This window comes from Octodon degus, unplaced genomic scaffold (genome assembly GCF_000260255.1).
Source record: "Octodon degus isolate 3935 unplaced genomic scaffold, OctDeg1.0 scaffold00021, whole genome shotgun sequence".
Lineage (NCBI taxonomy): Eukaryota > Metazoa > Chordata > Mammalia > Rodentia > Octodontidae > Octodon > Octodon degus.
This window is the reverse complement of record NW_004524597.1, coordinates 2870270-2891878: the sequence shown is the minus strand read 5'-3', so window position 1 is coordinate 2891878 and position 21609 is coordinate 2870270. Positions and strand designations below refer to the sequence as shown.

General features: G+C 42.7%; 1 protein-coding gene across 3 annotated transcripts in view; it reads right to left on the bottom strand.

The window, feature by feature from the left end:
• Positions 1-21609, bottom strand: part of Usp7 (ubiquitin specific peptidase 7) — a 65359-nt gene that overhangs the window by 34185 nt on the left and 9565 nt on the right. The window contains exons 1-2 of one of the 3 annotated variants that reach the window (XM_004627771.2): positions 6430-6575; positions 30-134 (exon numbers count right to left, since the gene is read on the bottom strand). In XM_004627771.2, the coding sequence (XP_004627828.1) occupies positions 30-134; positions 6430-6460 (136 nt within the window). In that variant the 5' untranslated portion in view covers positions 6461-6575. Of the gene's footprint in view, positions 1-29; positions 135-6429; positions 6576-21609 lie in introns of those variants that run through there. The other 2 variants (XM_004627770.2, XM_023711452.1) reach the window with 2 other exon arrangements.

Genomic DNA, 21609 nt, shown 5'->3' with positions numbered 1-21609 from the left:
CTGTGAGGAAACAAGCCGGGAGCACTTACCATCCTCCATGTCCTCCTCTGCATTGCTGTGCCCATCACTCAAGGCCACGTTCCCGTTGATGACAGGGTTTTGAGTGATTCTTGGTGGGTCATCGGTATCTCCAGCTTTAACAAAGACAAAGAAATTCCATGGGTTTTACCTTCCCAGCTTGGATTAAATAGACAAAAATGTATGTATGTATTTGACCATTTCTACTCAATAATAACACTAATTGCACCATAATAAGTCATTCTAATACAAAAGGCATTTATTGGTGTATTTACAAAATATAAACTGTTGTTTTCAAACTGCTAAATGAGATTTGGACATAGGCCACAAATACATGATAATCAGCTCAATCTACAATTATTTTTATGCAATGATCATTTCACGTATGCAAAATATTTATGTGAAATGCAACTTTTTCTATAATGGGTAATCAGCTTAGATTTAAGAATCCTTACATAATTGGAAAGTCATTTCCCAACAGGTTTCACACTGAGTAAAATATCCTGTAATTATTATAGCAGTTACTAAATACATATAAACCATATATGAATGAGAACATGTGTTTGAACTTCTCATGACAAACATATGCCTGCCAACCCCTTGTTCATCACATTGTTACCCCCCAAAATGCCACTGGACACATTCTGTGTAACTATATATACAATCTAGAAAACATGTGGACACTAATAAAATAGGTTATCCATTCTAAATTCTTGCTACCTGGGCCTGCTGTGCCAACCCCACCCCCAGGGCGTACTGAGATGGCAACTGAGACTGGGTGTGGTGGCGCACACCTGTAATCCCAGTTCTTGGGAGGCTGTAAACAGGCGGATCACTATGAGTCTGATCTAGTAGTGAGACCCTGAAAACCCTGTAGACCCTTCCCTAAAATAAAAAGCACTCAATGGCCAGGGAGATAGCTCAGTGGTCTAAGTGCCTGCCTAGGCACACACAAGGACCTGGGTTCGATCCCTGGTACCATATGCCATGCCAGCCACCAAAACCAGGCATGGTGGCACATCCTGTAATCCCAGTGCTGGGGAGGCTGAGACAGGAGGATCACTATGAGTCTAAACTACAAAGTGAGACCTGGTATCAAAAAATAAGTAAAATAAAATAATAAAAAACATGCAATCAGGCAGGGCATAGTTGTGCACTTGTGTAATCCTAGTACTTGGGAGGCTGAGACAGGAGGATCGTTGCCAAGTTTGAGACCAGCCTTGGGCTACAAAGTGAGTTCAAGGTCAGCCTGAACTGTATAGGGAGACCCTGTCTCAAATGACAAAAAGAAAAGAAACAAAAACAAAAACAAAACATGCAATCAGAAGTGTAAATTCAATTTTAGTGTATGTGCTCCCAAAGCAAACTGGTGTTTAAATTCAAAACATGGGCTGGAGAGATGGCTCAGTGGTCTAAAGCACCTACTTAGAACAAGCTTGGCAAGGCATCAGGGACCGCGGTTCAATCCCCCAGCACCACATGCCAGCCAGCCCTGCCCCCTGGTGGGCTGAGCTGGCCACACACACACACACCACACTCTCTCTCTCTCTCTCTCTCTCAAATAAATAAAAATTTAAAAAAATAAAATAAAAAAATAAATTCAAAACATGTAAGCAATGACTGGCAAATAGAGGGCATAAACAAGCATTGTAATCACTACTTTTATTTAGTAATTTAAAAATCAATTATCTCAGGGCCGGGGAGATGGCTCAGTAGAATAAGCCCTTTCCTAGCAAGCACAAGGGCCTGAGTTCAATCCCGGTTCCGGAGGGGGTGGGAAAAAAATCAATTATCTCACAACGATACACAGGTTTGTGACTTTAAGGGCGAATAAACTACAATGAACTAGGGCTTAAAGGGGCTTATACTCCCATTTCAATCCACTGGCTGTCCCTGCCACCTCACTGCCAACCAATGCTGGCTACCAAGGTCCCACAGGAGGCTTTCCCTAGTGCGCCAGACATTTCAAAAGGCACCAGAGTTTGTTAAATCATACTTTTTTGCTTTTCTCAGTAAGTAATTGTGTGCTTGGCTATCATGATCGCAGTCTTTCTGTTCAAATCAATGCCAATATGATTCAGCACCGCGGACAGCGTTCCTGTTTCTCCCTCAAAATCTCCAACTTAACTCTGCATAATCCCCCCTCCCTGCCGCCAGCATCTCAAAACTCTCAGAAATCAAGAAAAGTGAGCTATCATCCACATTTAACCATTTCAAATTACTTTCAATCTTGACAGTCTCAGGCTGCTTTAGTGTCAAATATATACAACCCTTGATTTTGTTAAAATCCTATTTTCTAGCACTGTATTGTGGTGCATGCCTGTAATTCCAGCACTCAGGAGGCTAAGGCTGGAGAATTACCATAAATTTGAGGTCAACCTGAACTGAGCACACTGAGACATCGCCTTTCAAAGCAAACAAACAAACGAAAAAAACCCACAAAACTATTTCTAAATTCATATACTCTTTAAAACTGGACCCTTGACATCTGTGTCCTAACCAAACACTGGAAAAGAGATCACATTTCCATTAATGACAGTGTTTTTAGTAAGTAAATATAGTCAAATAGACAGCAAGGAGAGATGAGAAATTCTTTTTTGCTGGTTCAAACTCCCTAAAACAGCTGAGCTGAAATATATGACGAAGATCAAAATCAGCTATTTTGGAGCAGCTTCTATGAACATCTATCTATCCTTAAACCACATCAAATCATTTTACATATTCGGTTAAAAATAAGATGCCAAGAAATACATCGGCACCTTTAATCTTTGTTATAAAGGGGAAGGACTAAGTGTTGGAATAGGAGCATTTCCTTTTACAAAAGTCCTAAGTACATATAAGTTTAATTAAGGGTGTGAACCTCTTAATAAGAGCCTTCTAGATGGTGGCTTCTACTCTATACACATCAGGAGAATGCCATAAGTCTGAAAGGTAATTCACTAATGTATGCCTGGGACTTTTGGTTTCTCTATTTTTATTTTTTTACTTTTTGGCAGAACCGGGGATTGAACTCAAATTCCACTGAGGTTTCTCAATTTAAATCAACGCTTCGCCCCCGCCCTCAGGCTGCCTTAAGAGCGGGTCTGGTAAGGCAGGTGGAGTGGGGATTGAACCAAGGTATCCTGTGCCTGACTGTATTTGCATGAGCAGGTGCTTAAACAACTGAGCTAACCTGCAGGCCCCCTAAATCAATTTGTCTTAAACATTTATTTAAAAAAAAACAAACATGGTTTATAAAGATGACAGGTTGTCATGCACAAACATCACTCCTAAGATTAGACTCCCATGGAAATGTAAGCATTCTAAACTATGGGAAGTTAAAAGAATTCTACAACTGACCTATAGCTGTGAAATCTGGACAAAGATTCTGGTTTCATGAGTCTAGTGAAATCAGACCATGAGATACAAGTGAATTCAGATTATGGCCAAAAGGAGGTTTTGTTTCAGTGACTTGTGGTGAGTATTTCTACACTAAAAATAAGGGCCAATTATAAAAAGTCAAGATCAACTCTAAATCTGTGGATCCCCATTCACAACCCCTATATTGTGAAGCAAGAAAAATAAGTTTCACTCGTTTTTCAGCAGCAGGATTAACTACAATGTAATGAGTGAAGAAAGCTTAAATCAGGCATGGTGGTATACACCTGTCTGTAATCCCAGCACTGTAGGAAACTGAGGCAGGAGGCTCACAAATTCAAGCCCAGGACAGGCATTTGGCAAGTCCCTGTTCCAAAAATAAATTTAAAATGGGCTAAGGATGTAGCTCAGTGGGGAGGTGCTATGTTCAATCACCAATACCAGTCCCTCCCATAAAGAAGCAGAAGACGAGGAAACCAAGGAAGAGGAGAGAAACAGGAATAGTAGCAGAAGGGAGGCCTAATATATTACTGTTGTATTATTACTTTTTTTTTAAATTTTATTTATTTGTGTGTGTGTGTGGCCAGCTCAGCCCACCAGGGGGCGGGGCTGGCTGGCATGTGGTGCTGGGAGATTGAACCGGGGTCCCTGTGCTTTGCTAAGCTTGTTCTAAGTAGGTGCTTTAGACCACTGAGCCATCTCAGCAGCCCCTGTTGTATTATTACTTAGTATATTGTTGTATTATTACTTAGGAGTGGTTCTCTACACCTGGCCCCTAAAAGACAAGTAGAGTGCTACAGTTGAGCTAGATTTTTCCTGAGCCTGTCCATCCTTTCTAATAATCATGTTGGTTTGACCAATTTGCTCTTTTAAGGCCATGGATTGTGAAGTGGCAAAAGGCCACTGGCTAGCCAACCACATACACAATCAAGGATCAGGACGTGGCTGACAACAGGCCTCAGGAAGCTCCCCAAATGCCCACCCTACTTGTCTTTCTCCTAGGAGATGGAGAACACAGAACTTTTAAACTTCCTCATACATGAGTTAGTTTAGCAAGAGGAGTAAAGCTTAAGACACAGTAAAATCCCTGCATAAGAAATAAATGATGGAGGGGCCGGGGAGATGGCTCAGTAGAATAAGCGCTTCCCTGGCAAGTGCAAGGGTCTGAGTTCAAGCCCTGGTTCCGCAAAAAAAAAAAGAAAAAAGAAAAAGAAAGAAAAAAGAAAAATGATAGAGGTATCTGATAGGCACAGAGAACTTAGGGCTGGGGAGATGGCTCAGTAGAGTAAGCGCTTCCCTGGCAAGAGCAAGGGCCTGAGTTCAATCCCTAGTTCTGGGGAAAAAAAAAAAACAAAAACAAAAAACAAAACTTTATACGAGGCTTAAGACTTTATTTATTGCCAAAAGTATATATGAAGAACTGGTCTACAAAGTTATGGCTACATAAAAGTGATGCATTCCTGAGTTCTATATCATATCTAACTAGAATTTTCTAAGGGATATTCACTTTACTTGGGCCCATAACACAAATTTTTGACACAACTATCACAAACAAGAATGGGAATATGTTTGGCAAAGACCAATGACAAAATACAATGCTTCAAATAGACCAAACAAGTCCCTGGGAGTGTGAGATTTATGGCTAAATGATACAGTGCTTGCCTAGCATGTAGGAGGTCCTGTTGACAGTTCTTATTTATTTTGTATTTTTAGGGAAGGGTCTAAGGGTGTTCTGGGTCTCACTACTAGTTGTAGTGATCTGCCTGTTTACAGCTTCCCAAAAGCTGGGATTACAGGCACATGCCACCACATCCAGTCTCAATTACATCTCAGTGTGCCCCAGGGATTGAACTGCTGGTCCTTGTGCCTGCTTGCAGGCACTTTAATCTGCTGAGCTATTTGGCCAGCTCTCTGTTGACAGTACTTAAAAAAAGACCCTATTATACTATGTCTGTAGGAAAATTATTACTAATCCAGAGTGTGGAACACACTCAAATCTTTGTCACTGTATCAGAGACATAGTTTACCAGGTATAGTAGCACACATCTGTAATCCCACCACTGGGGAGGCTGAAGCAGGAAAACTGCTGTTAGTTCAAGGAAGACCTGAGCTATACGGAGGCCTTATCTCAAAGAAAGAGAAATGAAACACCTTTTAAAAGAAAAACAAATGTCACAGAAGACCTCAGCTAGGTATAAAGCCTATTTCCTCTTCCTTAATGATGTTTATCTTTAGCTTTTGCCCACTGACTTCCATTTGTGATGTCATAACACAGAACTTCTGTCCCATGAAAGAATACTTGCCAATTACTATGGAAATTAGGCAACACTCATTTACTGTCTGCATCTCAATTACTGGTTCAGTTTAAGAGATCAAAAAAGCAGAATTTTTCATGTACAATATAAATCCTGTATGATAAATGTGATCATTATATGTATCGAAAATTACCAATAAAACTGGGGGGAGGGGAGGCAAAATTCTACTTTGTGGCTTTGATGTTTTCTGTCACTTCAAAAAGATTACCAAATCTCACCTCACGCTGTAAAAAACTACCGAGGCAGTGACACCACCATGAACTCCATCTTCTAAGTAAGAGTCTATGTACCACCACTAGGTGGTGCTGGAGCTGCAAAGATCATGCTCTGCCTCAGGTTCCAGGGCTTCTCCGCAGAGCTCACCAGTCTTACTAACTAGTGGCAGCCTACTGAGGACAGACAGAACACCCAGAATAGGTGGCCAACTCTTTGTCCCTGTTAGGCTGAATGGAGTTTCAGAGAACATTTTCATCACCAAATCTATCAGACTGCCTCAAATTCCATGTCAAAACTCCTGTAGGCTTTTCTGGCTAGTTCCACCTCGCATTTCTCCCCTACAACAATGAATCAGCTTAAGAATATGACTTAATACAGTTTATCCAAACAAATGAGAACACCACTGTTTCTGCAATACTACAAAGATTATTTTAGAGCAGTACTACTGCTTGCCAGGAAATCTCAACTACATTTCAAAGGATGGCTGAGAAACGTCAGTATTGGTTCTGAAATCCCCAATCACCTTCTCTCCCAAGCCTGCGGATCGCGGCCATGCCTCATGGCTCTGCAGGAGTCTGTGGGAGCTGGGGCAGAGGAGTTCTTTCTTCCACATCAGAGTGACTGCATAGAATCCCCAGGGGCCCTGCCCTCAGCATTCTTTTTTTTTTTAAAGCATCCTACAAGTCTTTTGTTTTTAGGATCAGAAACATATGCCAACAACTTCATCAATTTAGACACAGCAATGTGGCCCAGGAATAGACAAAGGATGTAATAATGGAAAGCTGACAAAATCTCTAAGTAAGTCTTGGACAATTTTCTTAGCTGTGATGAATGACCTCTGATAATGTATATTGTTAACAATGAGGCAGGCTGGGTTTGGGGTACATAAGGATGTACGAACTCTGCAACTTTCTGTAAAATCACTCCAAACTTACAGCTGACTAGGAAAGGGCTTCAGACCTAACAAATGAGGAGAACTGACATTAAAGACAATTTCAGCACCACGCATCCTCCAGTACCTGCCTTGTTTGACTTTCCCAACCCTGGGTACTGAACCCAGGTCTTTGCACTGAGTTAGCTACACCCCACCACCACTACCACCACCCTTTTTTATTTTGAGACAAGGAAGCCACTAAATTGCCCAGTTGGGTTCCAATTTGTGAACTTCCTGATTCAGGCTCCCAGAAGGCTGGGATTACAAGTATGAACCACTGATTTAAAACCGCTTACTGAAAAACTCACTGTATGCCAGGCTTTGTATAAACCTTCTCCATAAATAATCACAAGCCCCAGGGAAAGGCAGAGTAAGATATTTTCCCTATTCACTGACAGACTGATGGGGGTATCCAAGTGAGATCATTGCAGACTGACACATAGTCTTATGAAACAATACAGCTGGGGAGATAGCTCAGCGGCATAAGTGCTTCCTTGGCAAGTGCAAGGTCTCAGGTTTGATCCCCAGAACCACAGGGGGGGGAAGAAAAGAGAGAAAGAGAGACAGACAGACAGACACAGAGAGAGGGATGAGAGAACAACACAACTTAAGCATGGTGATTTATAGCACAAATCCAGGAGCTGGAGACCAGTCTGGCCAACACAGAAATAATCCATCTCAAAAAACGGAGGCCAGGCTTGGTGGCACATAGCTGTAATCCTAACAGGAAGCAGAGGAGCAGCAGCACCAAGAGTGGAGGCCAGCCTGGGCAGCACAGTGAGTTCAAGGCCAACCTGAACTACATGGTGAGACTGCCACAAACAAAGCAAGGCAAAGCAAAGCAGAACAAAACACAGAATGATCACAGCCTTTAGTTTTTCGTTATAACAGCATTTTGCAAAAAGATAAAAGGCAGCATCACAAATCAGACTGCTGACACTGACATAGAACACCAATCGTACTCAGATTTCTCCATTTACTTGTGCTTAACGGTGTATTTAGTGCTGTGCTGCTGTAGCCCACATGGACGTCTGTGTTCACTGTCAGTTAAGAGACCGCACAGTTCCAACACAAGGGTCCCTCATGTGGCCCTTTGATAACCACTCCACACCTTTAAACCGTGGCAACCACTAAGTTCTCTTTCATTTCAAAAATGGTGTACAAATGTACTTTCAATATAACAGTTACATTCACAGCATGGGGTTGCCACTGTTTGGTGATTCACCTTCTGACCCCTAGGATATTTCCAGTTTGGAAAGGGTACAAAGAGGCTCTAAACATTCCACTCAGGTCCTGGATTCCTCTTATTTTTACTTCTGAATTCTGAAAGAATAAACTGCTTAAGCAGGCAAATATCAGCTTGGCAAACAATGCAGGGATGAAAAGGGAAGTCAGTGGCCTTCTCCCATCCAAACTCAATGCAGGGCTAGGGAGATAGCTCAGAGTCCAAGCACCTACCTGGAAAGTGCAAGGACTGAGGTTCAATCCCCGGTACCATATGCCATGCCAGCCCTCACCTTGCCGGTCACCAAAACCGGATGTGCTGGCACATGCCTGTAATCCCAGCATGGGGGGGAGGGCCCCTGAGACAGGAGGATCACTGAGTCCGAGCTGCATAGTGAGACCCTATACCAAATAAATAAATAAATCTTTTTTTTTTTTTTTTTTTGCAGAACCGGGGATTGAACTCAGGTCCTTGCACTTGCCAGGGAAGCACTTACTCTACTGAGCCATTTCCCTGGCCCTAAATAAATCTTAAAAAAAAAAAAAAATGCAAAAGAACTGCTGGATTAGTTCCCTTTACTCTTTTGCATGCACACATGTGGGTGTATGTATACACACACACGCACTCAGTATGCATACACTTTTCCCCATGAAGGAAAAAACGGGCTGGTGAGATGGCTCAGTGGTCTAAAGCACCTACTTAGAACAAGCTTAGCAAAGCACAGGAACTGCAGTTCAATCCCTCAGCACCACATGCCAGCCAGCCCCGCACCCTGGTGGGCTGAGCTGGCCACACACACACACACACACATAAATAAATAAATAAATAAATAAATTTAAAAAAAAAAGAAAAAACAGTATTGCACTAATGTTATGTGGTTAAGTTACAGCCATCAAGGATGCACATATACATAGTGTATACCTATATAGAAGGGTTTAATTTTTAATTAAATGATTTACTCATCCATTCTCCCGCAAACAATTACAACCTGTCCTGTCTCATGCTTTCTCTTCTGCTGCTTTCTATGCATCATAATCACCAGGCTATCTTTCTGGCCTTCATGGGAGTCAGTCACATCTTGCCCAGTGGCAGTTATGGACAACAATGATATCCAATAACCAAACTATGTAACAACCTAAGTTTGCAGACCAAAATTAGAGAAAAAGGAGGGCTACAAGGAAAGCCAACATTTTGGCCCTAGCCTTCTAAGGTCAATTAAGACTCAGGACATATGAGAACTTGTACTGTAACGTCATGTACCTCGGTAGTGTCCCAAATTTTCTGATCAAGAAGATTATGGGGCCAAAGAGGAAAGTGATCGATGACATAGAGTGGGCCTAAGGAGAGTCACATGGGGAGAAGACACTCTCTCAGGCTTTCACAGAGAGCACATTGGCCAAGCAATGGCCGTGACTCATCCACATGGCTGCACTGATAAAGGTTCTACAATCTGAGGTACAGGATCTCAGGACAAATCCTGAGGGCATTTCACTGACCTTCTCAGACCAAAAAGCTACAACTCTTGTTGCACAGGTCTTGCTTTACCTTGGTCTTAACCATCCAGTAGAAAAGTATGAAGACGAAATATAAGAAATAAAGCCATGTTGTTAAGTTGAGCTGTGGGGGACTCAGGTCAATAATTTCTGACATTGACAGTTAAACAAAAGACCCAATGCTATTATGGGCTACTGGACTCTTTTAGAATATTTTGCTGAGTTTACACACCTATAATATTCAATAATGGAACTTAGAAAAAATGGGGTATACCGATGAATGTCCATTTTGTATCTGTGTATTCAAAGAGGTTGGGATAGATATATAGTTGCATTCTCTTAATGAATAGAATGATTTTTTCTAATGGTGTTTGTAAATAGGATCACAAGTCCACATCTTGTACAGCAATTAACCACTAAGAAGAATATATGCAGTGTATTATTTGTTGAAACTGTACTTCCGATTTGATTTGAAACTGTCTCATTGCTATCTGTTTATCAATAAAACTTTGAAAAAAAATTTAAAAAATTAAATTAAATTAAAAAATGAAAAAAAAAAAAAAAAACAAACTATGTCAAATGGCTCTAAACACTGAACCATCTGACTAGCCTTTGTTTGCCATGCAGGAAATTCTTGCAGTTCTTAACACTAAGCCCAACTACATTGTCTTCTTTTTTTTGTTAAGACCGGGTCTCACTATGTAGTTTAGACTGTCCTGAACTCACTATGTAGCCCAGGCTAGCCTAAAACACCCAGCAATCCTGCTTACCTCAGCCTTCCAAGTATTGGAATTATAGGTTCGAGCCACCACAGCTGGCAGGCCCCATTACATCGTGATGCTCCACTTCAAAATTAACTTAAAAATTAAAGCAGGGTATGGTGACATATACCTGTAATTTTAACACTCTGTTGGCTAACAAAAAAGGATCACAACTTTGAGCCTAGTTTGAGCAACTTAGGAAACCACCCAAAATAGAAAATTTTAAGAGATGGGGAGTAGTAGCACAGTATAAAGACCCTGAGTACAATCCCCAGTACCACACAAAACCAAAATAAAGACCACCTAGCGCAGCAACCTGGCTCTAAGCTTAAAATAAAAGCAAAAAAAGGCCAGCTGATCACCCAACAGAAGGAGATATCCTAAGACAGCAGAGTGGCTGAGTGCAGCCAGATCTGCTCCTCACAGAAGGACAAAAGCCAGGGGGAGGGTCACCTGTGGATAACAAGATGGCACAGAAGCAAGCCTCTACACGATAAGAGCTACGGAGGGACGTGGGCCAGGTGATTTTCACAGGCATGCACAGAAATAGGGATGTGCCTACCAAAAGCAGGCAGTGAGTTATCACACTCCCTAAGAAACTCCCAAGAGCCGGATGTAGATGATCCAAAGGAATGATACTGAGAGAAAGCTTGGGGGTAAGCTGTGGTCCCCTTGGGGGATCCTTCTGTGCAGACAGGGGTCTCACATAAGGCCCTGAAATGAATCCAGTCCTCACACACAAAAAGGGGTGATAAAATTCCTCCACCTCGCATCTAACACTGGGTTCTACCCCAGTACTCAGGCAGGAACACTGCAAGTTCAAGACCAGCCTGTGCTACGTGAGTTCAAGGTCAGCCTGAACTGCATATCGAGACCCTCTCTTAAAAATAAAAAATTGAGTCCGGAGGGATGGCTCAGTAGAATAAGTGCTTGCCTGGCAAGTGCAAGGGCCTAAGTTCAATCCCTGGTTCGCAAAAAAATAAAAATAAATTAAAAATTAAAAGAGAATGAATTCTTTCCCAGCTCAGTAGTTCCAAGTTTACCATCATTCCCACCAATCACTTAGGTGAAAAGAAGTAGCACTGCCCGTCAGCCAACAAGTGCACCACTTCCAGTCAAACTTGACACGGTGCACGGGCCAAGAGCCTCACATACACTTTCCAACTCACTTCTTTAGCCAAACTAGGTATGCACAACTTAATGGAAGCAGGTTGGGGTATAGTTCAGTGGTAAAGTGCCTGATTAGCATGCGTGAGGGAGAGTGCAATCCACAGCACTGGGGGAAAAAAGTGACAAAACCTCATTGAAGCAATCAATTGTAGAATACAGTCCTATGTGGAAAACTTCAACTACTTCAAAAGTAATGATTAAAGATCCTTCTGTCGAGTGTGGTGGCTTGGGAGGCTGACACAGGAGGACCACCACTAGTTCAAGTCCAACCTGAACTACATAGCAAGACCTTATCTCATTAAAAAAAAAAAAAAAGCAGATCCTTCTTAGCCTGTTATTATAATGTGACCAAAGATTATGTGCATTTCCCCTAAAAGGTGGCCATACTCTACTTGCCTGCAATTACAGTAACAGCTCTACTGACAAAAAAAACAATGTGTCAGTTACTCCATGGCCTAATCCATTTCTTTCAGGTATGCAATTCTGGTCATCGTTTGGCATTCAGATGGCACAGGATCAAGTGTCTTGTTCAAGCAAGAGCTGAGTGGGCCCTGGGGTTCAGCAGAATAAAGGACTAGCCCTCTTGTGTCATGGTGGCTTACTCTAGAAAGTGGGAGGTTTCCCATGTTGACAATGGAAGTAGAGAGCATGAAGTGCATTGGCAGAGTCATGGGACTTGGAGGCACAGGGCGTGCACAAGTGCCTTAGCCACAAAGCAGACATCTGGCAGGCAACCGCAGAATCAACAGCAGCCAGGCAGGCAGAGCAACCTTGGATAAACAAGTTTCTAGGTAGAAAAAAACCAAGGAAGGAAAATAAATGAACAAGGGAACCAGGAAAGGGAAAGGTAGTAGACAGAAGGTGGGGAGTGCCAACACCATGGCAATGATTCTGAACTACATTCTAAGATACTGCCTTGTGGCAAATGTCCTGGAGCCAGAGGAAGAGAGGGCCACTCCTGTCCTTGGGAGACACTGTGACACTCACAGAAGAGATGATCCCAGGACTTGGACCTCAGCTGCTTCACCCATTCCATCTAGCCCCAAGAGCCACAGCCGCCCCAAGCAAGGCAAGAAGGGTCTCTTTTCGTGCCCTTTTACTGTTTTGCTGAGATCACGGTGAGAATTTTTACTACCTTGTCCCACCATGAAGTTTTATCTCTGTGTTATCTAGAAAAGAGACACCCCCAGGTCACTCCATAAATTCCTTTGGTCATCGTATTATCAATAAAACTGGCTTAATGGAGTTCAAAAGTAAGGTGTTTTGACACAATTTTGAATACTGGTTATATGGTTCCATACATCCCCATGATGCTAGTAGGAAATACATCTGTGAACTAAGTCTTTACTGGTCCTGGTCCTGTGCCTGGGCTTCTGCAGGGAAAGCTACTCCCCACCCACTTTTTTCTTTTTGTTCTTGTTTTTGTGAGACTGGGTCTTCTAATGTAGTTTAACCTGGCTCACTAAGCAGCCCAGGCTGGCCTTGAATTCACTCCAATCCTCCTGCTTCAGCCTCCACATGCTGGAATTACAGCCTATCCACTTTCAATGGTACGGAAGTCTGGTGTGTGTAGTCCAATTTTGTTGAGGCTTGATTAGCTCTAAGCTTGAAACAATCCTGATTTAAATTATATACGTATGTACATACATAAAATTAAAGCCCCAAAGAAAGCCACATATAATGCATTCCAAATTAAAAACCTTTGAGGCTTTCATTTTGGCTTTATTATACAAAATCCACCCTTCCTCCAGAAATCATCCTAACTACCAATCACATAATCATGTCTGTCCAAACACCATGGTTATTTGTTTATTTAGTTGGTATAGAGTCTCCTACATAGCTCAGACACACCTCAGACTCCACAGTGATCCTCCTGTCTCAGCCTCCCAGTTTCAGTGGTTGGCTCAGTGGAGAGTCAGCACAGAGCAGAGCTGGCCTGGCATACAGTACCAGGGATTGAACCCGGGTCCTTGTGCTTGCCAGGCAAGCACTCAGACCACCAAGCTATCTCCCCAAGTTTTTAATGCTGTTCTGAGGGCCGAGGAGCATAAAACACTGTACAACTGATAATCACTTGTACTGCTTTCTTATATCGTCCTCCACAGACGAAATAAGATTACCTACTTAAGATGTAAAGCACAATGAAGGAAGCCAGACACTGTGGTGCACATCTGTAATTCCAACCCTTGAGAAGTGAAGGCAAGAGAATCACTGCTATCTTGAGACTAGCCTGGGATATACCTGAACTATATATATAGTGAGATGCCATCTCAAAAAATCAAATCAAAATATAACTCCTGAAGACAGGTGCAGAACGGAATCAGATGACCAACAAATACATGAACATCACTGGCTACTAGAGAAATACAAATCAAAACAACACCAACATACTATCTTACTGCAGAAAAAAAGGCTGTCATCAAGAAATCAAATAACAAATGGGGGGGGCATTCTACATTGGTGATAATATAATCTAGTATGACTCCTATGGCATTCATTATGGGGATTCCTCAAGAAATTGAAATTCCATTTGATCATCTGACCCAGTGGTTCTCCTACTAGGTATTTTCCCCCAAAGTGGTAAAAGCCTAATTATATTGCAATGACACATGCAAATCCATGTTTATAGCCACACAACCTGTCATAGCCAAATCAGCCTATATGTCCGTCAACAGATGAGGGGATAAAGGAAACAGTATTTGTATACAACAAAGTACCATTCAGCCATAAAGAACAATAAACTGGAGGCACCTGTACATAAATGAATCTATCTCAAGACCATAACTTTAAGTGAAATGAATCAGACACACAAGTTTAAAGGTCATGCGGTTTCTCTTGTAGAAGACACCAAAAATATGAATAAAAAAGTAAAATAAAAGATAATAAACAGGCTGGTGAGATAGCTCAGCAGCCTAAAGTGCCTGCTTTGGCAAACTTAGGCAGGTGCAGGGGACCTTGGTTTGATCCCTGGCACTAAATGCCATGCCAGCCTCACTCACCCTCAGAACAGGCTAAGCTGGCCAAACAAACAAGATAATAGGAGCCAAGCATGGTGGCACATGCCTGTAATCCTAGCACTTGGGAGGCTGAGGCAGAAAGAGCTCCCATAGTTCAAGGCCAGCCTGAACTATACAGTGACCCTGTCTCAAAAAGACCAAAAAAAAAAAAAAAAAAAAAAAAAAAAAGACCAAAAAGAAGTTCTACCCAAATTAACCTCCACATCTAATAACAAATCCAACCAAAATCTATACATTTAAACACAAATCCAGTCAAAAAGTATGTCAGGGCTATGGATGTGGCTCAGTGGCAGTGTCTTGCCTAACATGTATGAGGCCCTGGGTTCTAGCTCCAGCGACACCAAAAAAAAAAAAAAAAAAAAAGTCAGATGTCTTCTACAGCTAAAAAAAAAGCTGAATTTAACTCTTCTTAGTTAGAAGAATAGATTAAAAACCATTAAAAACAAAACAAGAACAGACTGCCAAATTCTACTACCTGACTTCAAAAATCAAGACAGCATTGTATGCTGGCAAAAGACACACAGCGATCAAGAGAACTGAGCCCCGATGCAGACCCAAACAAATATCTGATTCTAACAAAGCAATCTGAGAAGACTGTCTCAGTAACGAACAGTAGGGAGCAAATGGATGTCCATAGGCAAGTAAAAAAGGATAAACTGTACTTTATAAAATTGAAGGATTTTTGCTCTACAACTGTTAAGAGAATAAACAGATGTGCTATATAAAGGACTTGTATCCCACAAATATAGAGCTCAACAACAAAAGCAAATGTCTCCAACCACTTGCCTACACACCTCCCCACAGCCCCTGCACAGGCAGTGGTGGCCACCGTGCTGCCAGTAGTTATCACCCAACCCTCAACCATTCTGGGGATAGCAGCGCTCTCACAGAGAGCAGCAGGTTTGTGGGCTTGTGCTGCGTGGCCTTTGCTGAGCAGATCAGGAGGCCCCCTCTACAGTTCCCACTTAGGAGACATGCTGTGCACTGGGGGGTGGGAGGATGCCTTGGGGCAACCACATGCTCTGCCTTCTGGGCTCTCAGCTTTCTGAGGGCACCAACTCTACCACTGACACTAGAGACTTGGAAGGGGTCAGAGTCTTGTGTGGTTGGAGCACAGCTCAGCACTGATCCCCAGCTACCCACTCTTACCCATCTTCCCTTGAAGACTGCAATCCCTATAGCCACCAGCTCCAGTACCAAACCCAGACAGACCATATAACTGACTACCATGGCTATGTACAGTAAAATCTCAGTCATCACTCCCACCATCTGTCTCTCCCAGAGGTTCTGCTACTCTGATGAAAGCCTCAACTCACAAATAGTGCCCCACCCACCCTGTAACACCCAGTCAATTCCACCCATTCCTAGCTATAAGTTCAAATTTGTAGGGAGAAAAAAAAAAGGCTCACTGAATAAAACCTATTACAGATGACAGAATCATGAGACCCTATACATCTGAGCCTGTATAAATCATGGTGAGGTTTCACACAATGCAACACTATTCTGCAATAAAAGGAACAAAGCACTGACACAAATGACAACAGGATTAAACCTAAAGACAGTATGCTAAGTAATGGCAGAAGCCAGACACAGAAGGTCACATACTTTATAGCCTCATTTACAGGAAATGCCCAGCACAGGCCAATTCACACTGACAGGTCAGTGCTTATGTGGGACTGTGCAGAGATGGTGAGTAACTGCTAGGACGTACAGGGTGTTCTTGTGATTATGAAAATAGCCTCAAATTGTGTTGACAGTCAACACAATTTAGAAGATACCCACTGACTATACTTTTAAAAAATCAATTATAGTCTGGTCTGGTGGTGCATGCCTGTAATCCCAGCATTTTGGAGGCTGAAGCATAAGTTTAAGGCCAGCCTGGATTACACAGCAAGATCCTGTCTCAAAAAAAACACCATGGTGATTACTACCAAATTTTATCTGCTAGGGGCTGGAGAGATGGCTCAGTGGTCTAAAGCACCTACTTAGAACAAGCTTACCTAAAGCATCAGGGACCGTGGTTCAATCCCCCAGCACCACATGCCAGCCAGCCCCGCCCCCTGGTGGGCTGAGCTGGCCACACACACACACACACACACCTCTCTCTCTCTCTCTCTCTCTCTCTCTCTCTCTCTCAAATAAAAAACAAATTTTATCTGCTAGTAAGGCACAGCATGTGCAAAGCCCTTGGTTTGATGGGGGGGGGGGTGCCCTAATCCTTTGTAGCTGCTACCAAAGGTAAAATTAAGTTTTGAAGAAATTATAGTAATAACTGATATGACATTAGAAATACTACACAATTAGAAGGCCAAGATGACAGGTATTCAAGCATGGCCTTTTAAAAAAGGTAAGAGAAGGGGGAAAAAGACAAGAACAAACATCTAAGGTTTCTTGAAAGCAAGTGGCAATATTCAATCATATGTCCAATCTTACATAACTATATCTGTTCATCTGAGCAACAGGTTTAACAATAAAAATAGATAACATATCAACATTGTTAATCAGCTATTCTTATTTTCCAGATCTGTAACATATGTATTGTTGTACGTTGCCCTGTTTTTTTCTGATTTTTGTTCTTGCTTTTTTATTCTCTTAAAATTTTTTATTACTCTTAAAAAATTAAGGTCTGACATGCTCCAGTCAGCCTTAAACGTATATTGTCCTGCTGGGTGGCACAGGACAGTCCCATTAGGTGGTGTGAGCTGCCTGATGGGACAGCCATGCATGTGTGGCCTCATCACAAATGTGTTAGTGTTGTAGCAAATCGTTGTCTGAAATTAAGATAAAAATGCAATGGTACCGGATTTGTTATGGCATGCACAGGAAGGAAGTAGGGCTCAAGGCAAAGAACATTACTTAAACACACTGCCAGCCTGTTGTAAAACCAAGATACTTAGTTTTCCTTATTCTAAACTACTTAGTTCAAGGTAAAGTCCTCTAGAAAATCAGAGGCAATGGGGCCGAGGAGATGGCTCAGTAGAATAAGCGCTTCCCTGGCAAGAAGCACAAGGGCCTGAGTTCAATCCCCAGTTCTGCCCCCCCCCCAAAAAAAAAAACACAAAGCACTCCCAAGTTACCCGGAATATACTTGGGTCTGCTACCTGTATTTTGGGCCTGGGAGATGGCTCAGTGGGATAAGTGCTTGACTGGCAAACGCAGGGATCTGAGTTCAATCCCCAGTTCCGCCAAAAAAAAAAAAAAAAAAAAAAAAAAGAAAGAAAATAAAATCAGGGCTGGTGAGATGGCTCAGTGGTCTAAAGCACCTACTTAGAACAAGCAAAGCACAGGGACCGCAGTTCAATCCCCAGCACCACATGCCAGCCAGCCCCGCCCCCGGTGGGCTGAGCTGGACACACACACACACAATAAATAAATAAATGTTAAAAAAAATAAAAATAAAAATAAAAAATAAAAATAAAATAAACAAATTCTTTAAAAAAAAAAAAAAAGAAAATCAGAGGCAAAACCCAATCCACAGGCTGGGTGCAGCGAGAGCACCATGGTCCCACAGAACTTCCCAGGATGATGGAGATATTCTACAGCTGGGAAGCAAAGAGAAGAAAGCAGAGTATGGTAACTACCATAAAAGTCACTATGCCCACGAAACTGGAGGCAGGCACTTCTTTGTTCCATCACCCAGAGCCTTGCCTCTATGCCTCACCTCAATGCTCTTGGACCCAAGTCCTAGTGATCCTTTAAGTACCACTTCAACAGGCTTCTGTACTGTGCCACAGATACCTAGTATCACTTTCCCCAACTCCCAGAATCCGATCAGTTCACCTCTACAGCATTCAAAATGCTCTGCACCAGGATAATTACTTGTTCCCATGAACTGTCAACTTTCTAGGGGCTTTCCTTGGGCAGAAGCCCTTAACTGCTTCTTCATCTCTATACCATCTTCTGCCCCAGCAGTGATTATCGGGTTACCAGCCATGTATTCTGCTGAATGGTTCTAGACAAACTTCTCTTACGGTTGTTAAAGATGAAGATGGGGCCAGCCAGATAGCTCAGTGAAATAAAACGCCTGCTTAGGCAGACACAGGGACCAGGGTAGATCCCCAGTGTGCCTGTCAGCCCTGCCCCAAGGGCATGCTGAGCCTGGTGAATGAGACTGGGCTTGGTGGTGGGCACCTGTAATCCCAGCACATGGGAGGCTAAAAACAGGAGGATCAGTACCAGTCTGAGCTGTGTGGTGAGACCCTGTATATCCTGTACTAAAATACAAAAAAAAAAAAAAAAAAACCAAACCAAGATACTTAGTTTTCCTTATTCTAAACTACTCTGTTCAAGGTAAAGTCCTCTAGAAAATCAGAGGCAAAATCCAATCCACCGGCTGGGCACAGCGAGAGCACCATGGTCCCACAGAACTTCCTAGGATGATGGAGATATTCTACAGCTGGGAAGGAACCATTCACATACCTCTGAGCCTTTGAAATGTCACTACTGCAACGGAATGGATCCTTTCAGCTTTATTTAACTTCAGTAGTCACGTATAGTTACTGAGTTTATGAAATACAGCTAGAGACTACTTAATTTTCATTATTTTAAATTTAATCAGAGTATGGGGTGATAGCCCGGTGGTCTAAGTGCCTGCCTGTCAAGTGAAAGGACCCAAGTTTGATCCCCAGTATGGCATGCTGGGTGTGTTTTGCAGGCCAGGCATGGTGGTGCACGCCTATAATCCCAGCACTGGACAGGCTGAGACAGGCAAGACCCTTTACTAAATAAATACATTAAAAAACAACAACAACAACAAAAACTCTTTTCTTTCAATTCCCTTAGTGAGAAAAGGATCTCACTATGAAGTACAGGCTGGCCTTGAGCTCACTATTTAACCCAGACTGGTCTCCAACTTGCAGCAATCCTTCCGCCTGAGCCTCCTGACTTCTGGGATTACCAGCATGTACCACCACACTCAATTCTCATCTTATTTTGCCAAGCAGAACCTCACTTATAACTGGTGGTCAATAAACAACCATTTAATCCACTGAAATCACTCATCTGATGCAATATCCAGAAAAGACCCACAGCTCTTGTCCACTGTGGGGACATTCAGAAAACAAGATCAAAAGCCACATTTAGACTTTCTTCCATCAGTGATTTGCAGGCAAAGACTAAAATCAAATAAAGTAAGATTCCTTGTCCCAGGTGTAGCTGTTGGTACAGTGCTTACATAGCATGTATGGGGCCCTGCAACAGCTCCAGCATGCACATGCACACATAAACACACGCACACCCACAGGATTTTTGTATTTAAGCTGCACTCTTGCTATCGTCTGGCTGTCACAGTCACCTCACAACAAAATAATCTGCCCAACATCACCTGTCATGTCTTTAAAACTCAGTCAGGAAAAAGGGCTAGAGGAAAATATTCCAAACACCCGTAAAAATAATACCACACAGCTAGCTAGAAGTTAATGGAGCAAGGAAACTAGCCTCTTAAGTCACCTCATTTCTTTCAAGCTCTGCCCAGTTAAGGAATCCTGGAGGCTCTGGTCCTTCTGACCCAGTTTTCTTCGTCCTAATGAAAGCTGCTGTTCTGAAGAATCCAGGTGGGTGAGGCAACAGAGGATACCAACATGGCCAGGCACGGGGAGGGCTCACTGTGCAGTGCTGGAGCCATCTGTGCGGCAGGGAAAGAGCACCTGCACGGTGTGCAGGCTGAGTAGCTCTTGTGTAAGTGTTGACTGCCAAGGGGAAGCCTTGGTCTGAGTAGTCTTTAGCTTCCAAAAACTCTATAGATCTAGAGAAATGCACTCCATCCATGTCTCGAGTAGACTACATTTGTTTTTTCACACTTAAATCTCTCAGAGCTACAGAGCCCAGGATAGTTTGCTTTTGGGATGACTTCAGCTCAGGACTTTATCAAGACATGTTACTAAATACTGCACCTGATTCACAAAGAAAGTAAGCTATCTGCCAATGTATAACCTTTACTTGGTATCTTAAGTCACCAAGTTCCACCTGCTGAAATGTATGAGGCAGCCCAGCTTATTTCAGCAGTGAGCTACTTTCCCTATTCAAAGCACGTGGTGAACCACACAAAAACGTTCAGACTAGGAAGACCAACTGTAGTCATGGCAGGAAGACCAAAGTCTGCCACTTTGAGGTGGTAAAGTAAAACACGTGGGGGGAGGCAGCAAGTGGTGTGTAAAGAAAAGAGCAGTAACTGCTACTTTTATGACCAGTGGTACAGTATATGTGCTGCCGAAGCAAGCACAGGCCAGTGGTACAGTATCACCTGGCTGTGGTGAATCCATCACAAATGGCTATGACAACAGACAGCATGGATTCCAATCCTGGCTGGGCCGTTTGCCCTGGTGGAGCCTGCCAAGTACTGTAACATGTGCAGTGCCACTGTTTTGTTCTTTGCAACAAAGACACTGATACACCTACTCCAGGGATGGGCACAGGGGGTCATATGACAGGGCCTAGCACTAAGCGTCTTGCACCAGTACCAACTACATACACTAGGCGGCAAACCTCCGGGCAGGCCCCACCTCTAGGATGCCACACATGGCTTCTGACCCACCTCCTTGGGTCCTGTTCCTCTACTTGGGTTGCTGGGACCCTTGCAGAAAAAGCAGTGGGGACAGGAAAGAAGGTCCTATGCTAAGCTGCTTGGCATAGTAACTACAAGAGGTACCCCTGTGACCTCACAAATGGAGAGCAAACTTTAGAAACAAAAAGTGTGATTCTCATCCAAAAATGTGTTCAGGGGACACATCTCTCCAAAAAGAAGATGACATAATCCAGGTGTGGACAAACTGGAATAGCTGGTCACACCAGGCAACCACCACTGGGGCACATGTGACAGGACCACATCACAGCCTGTGAGACTGTAAGACTCACTTGTAATCCAAAAGTAAAGAAAACACAAGATTCATTTATTTCAGTGGAAGATGACAACTATAAATTCACAAAATAAGTTGTTAAAGTTATCTTCAGAGATGAAACATTTACTTCAAAAGCTAAACCACACACAGGCTACATCCAATGTATGCGTGCATTAACACTGCTGTTACTGCTGGAATGACAAAGTGTATGTGATGGTTTCTCTTGTATTATCTTTTGACAGGGTCTTACTATATATATAGTCCAGG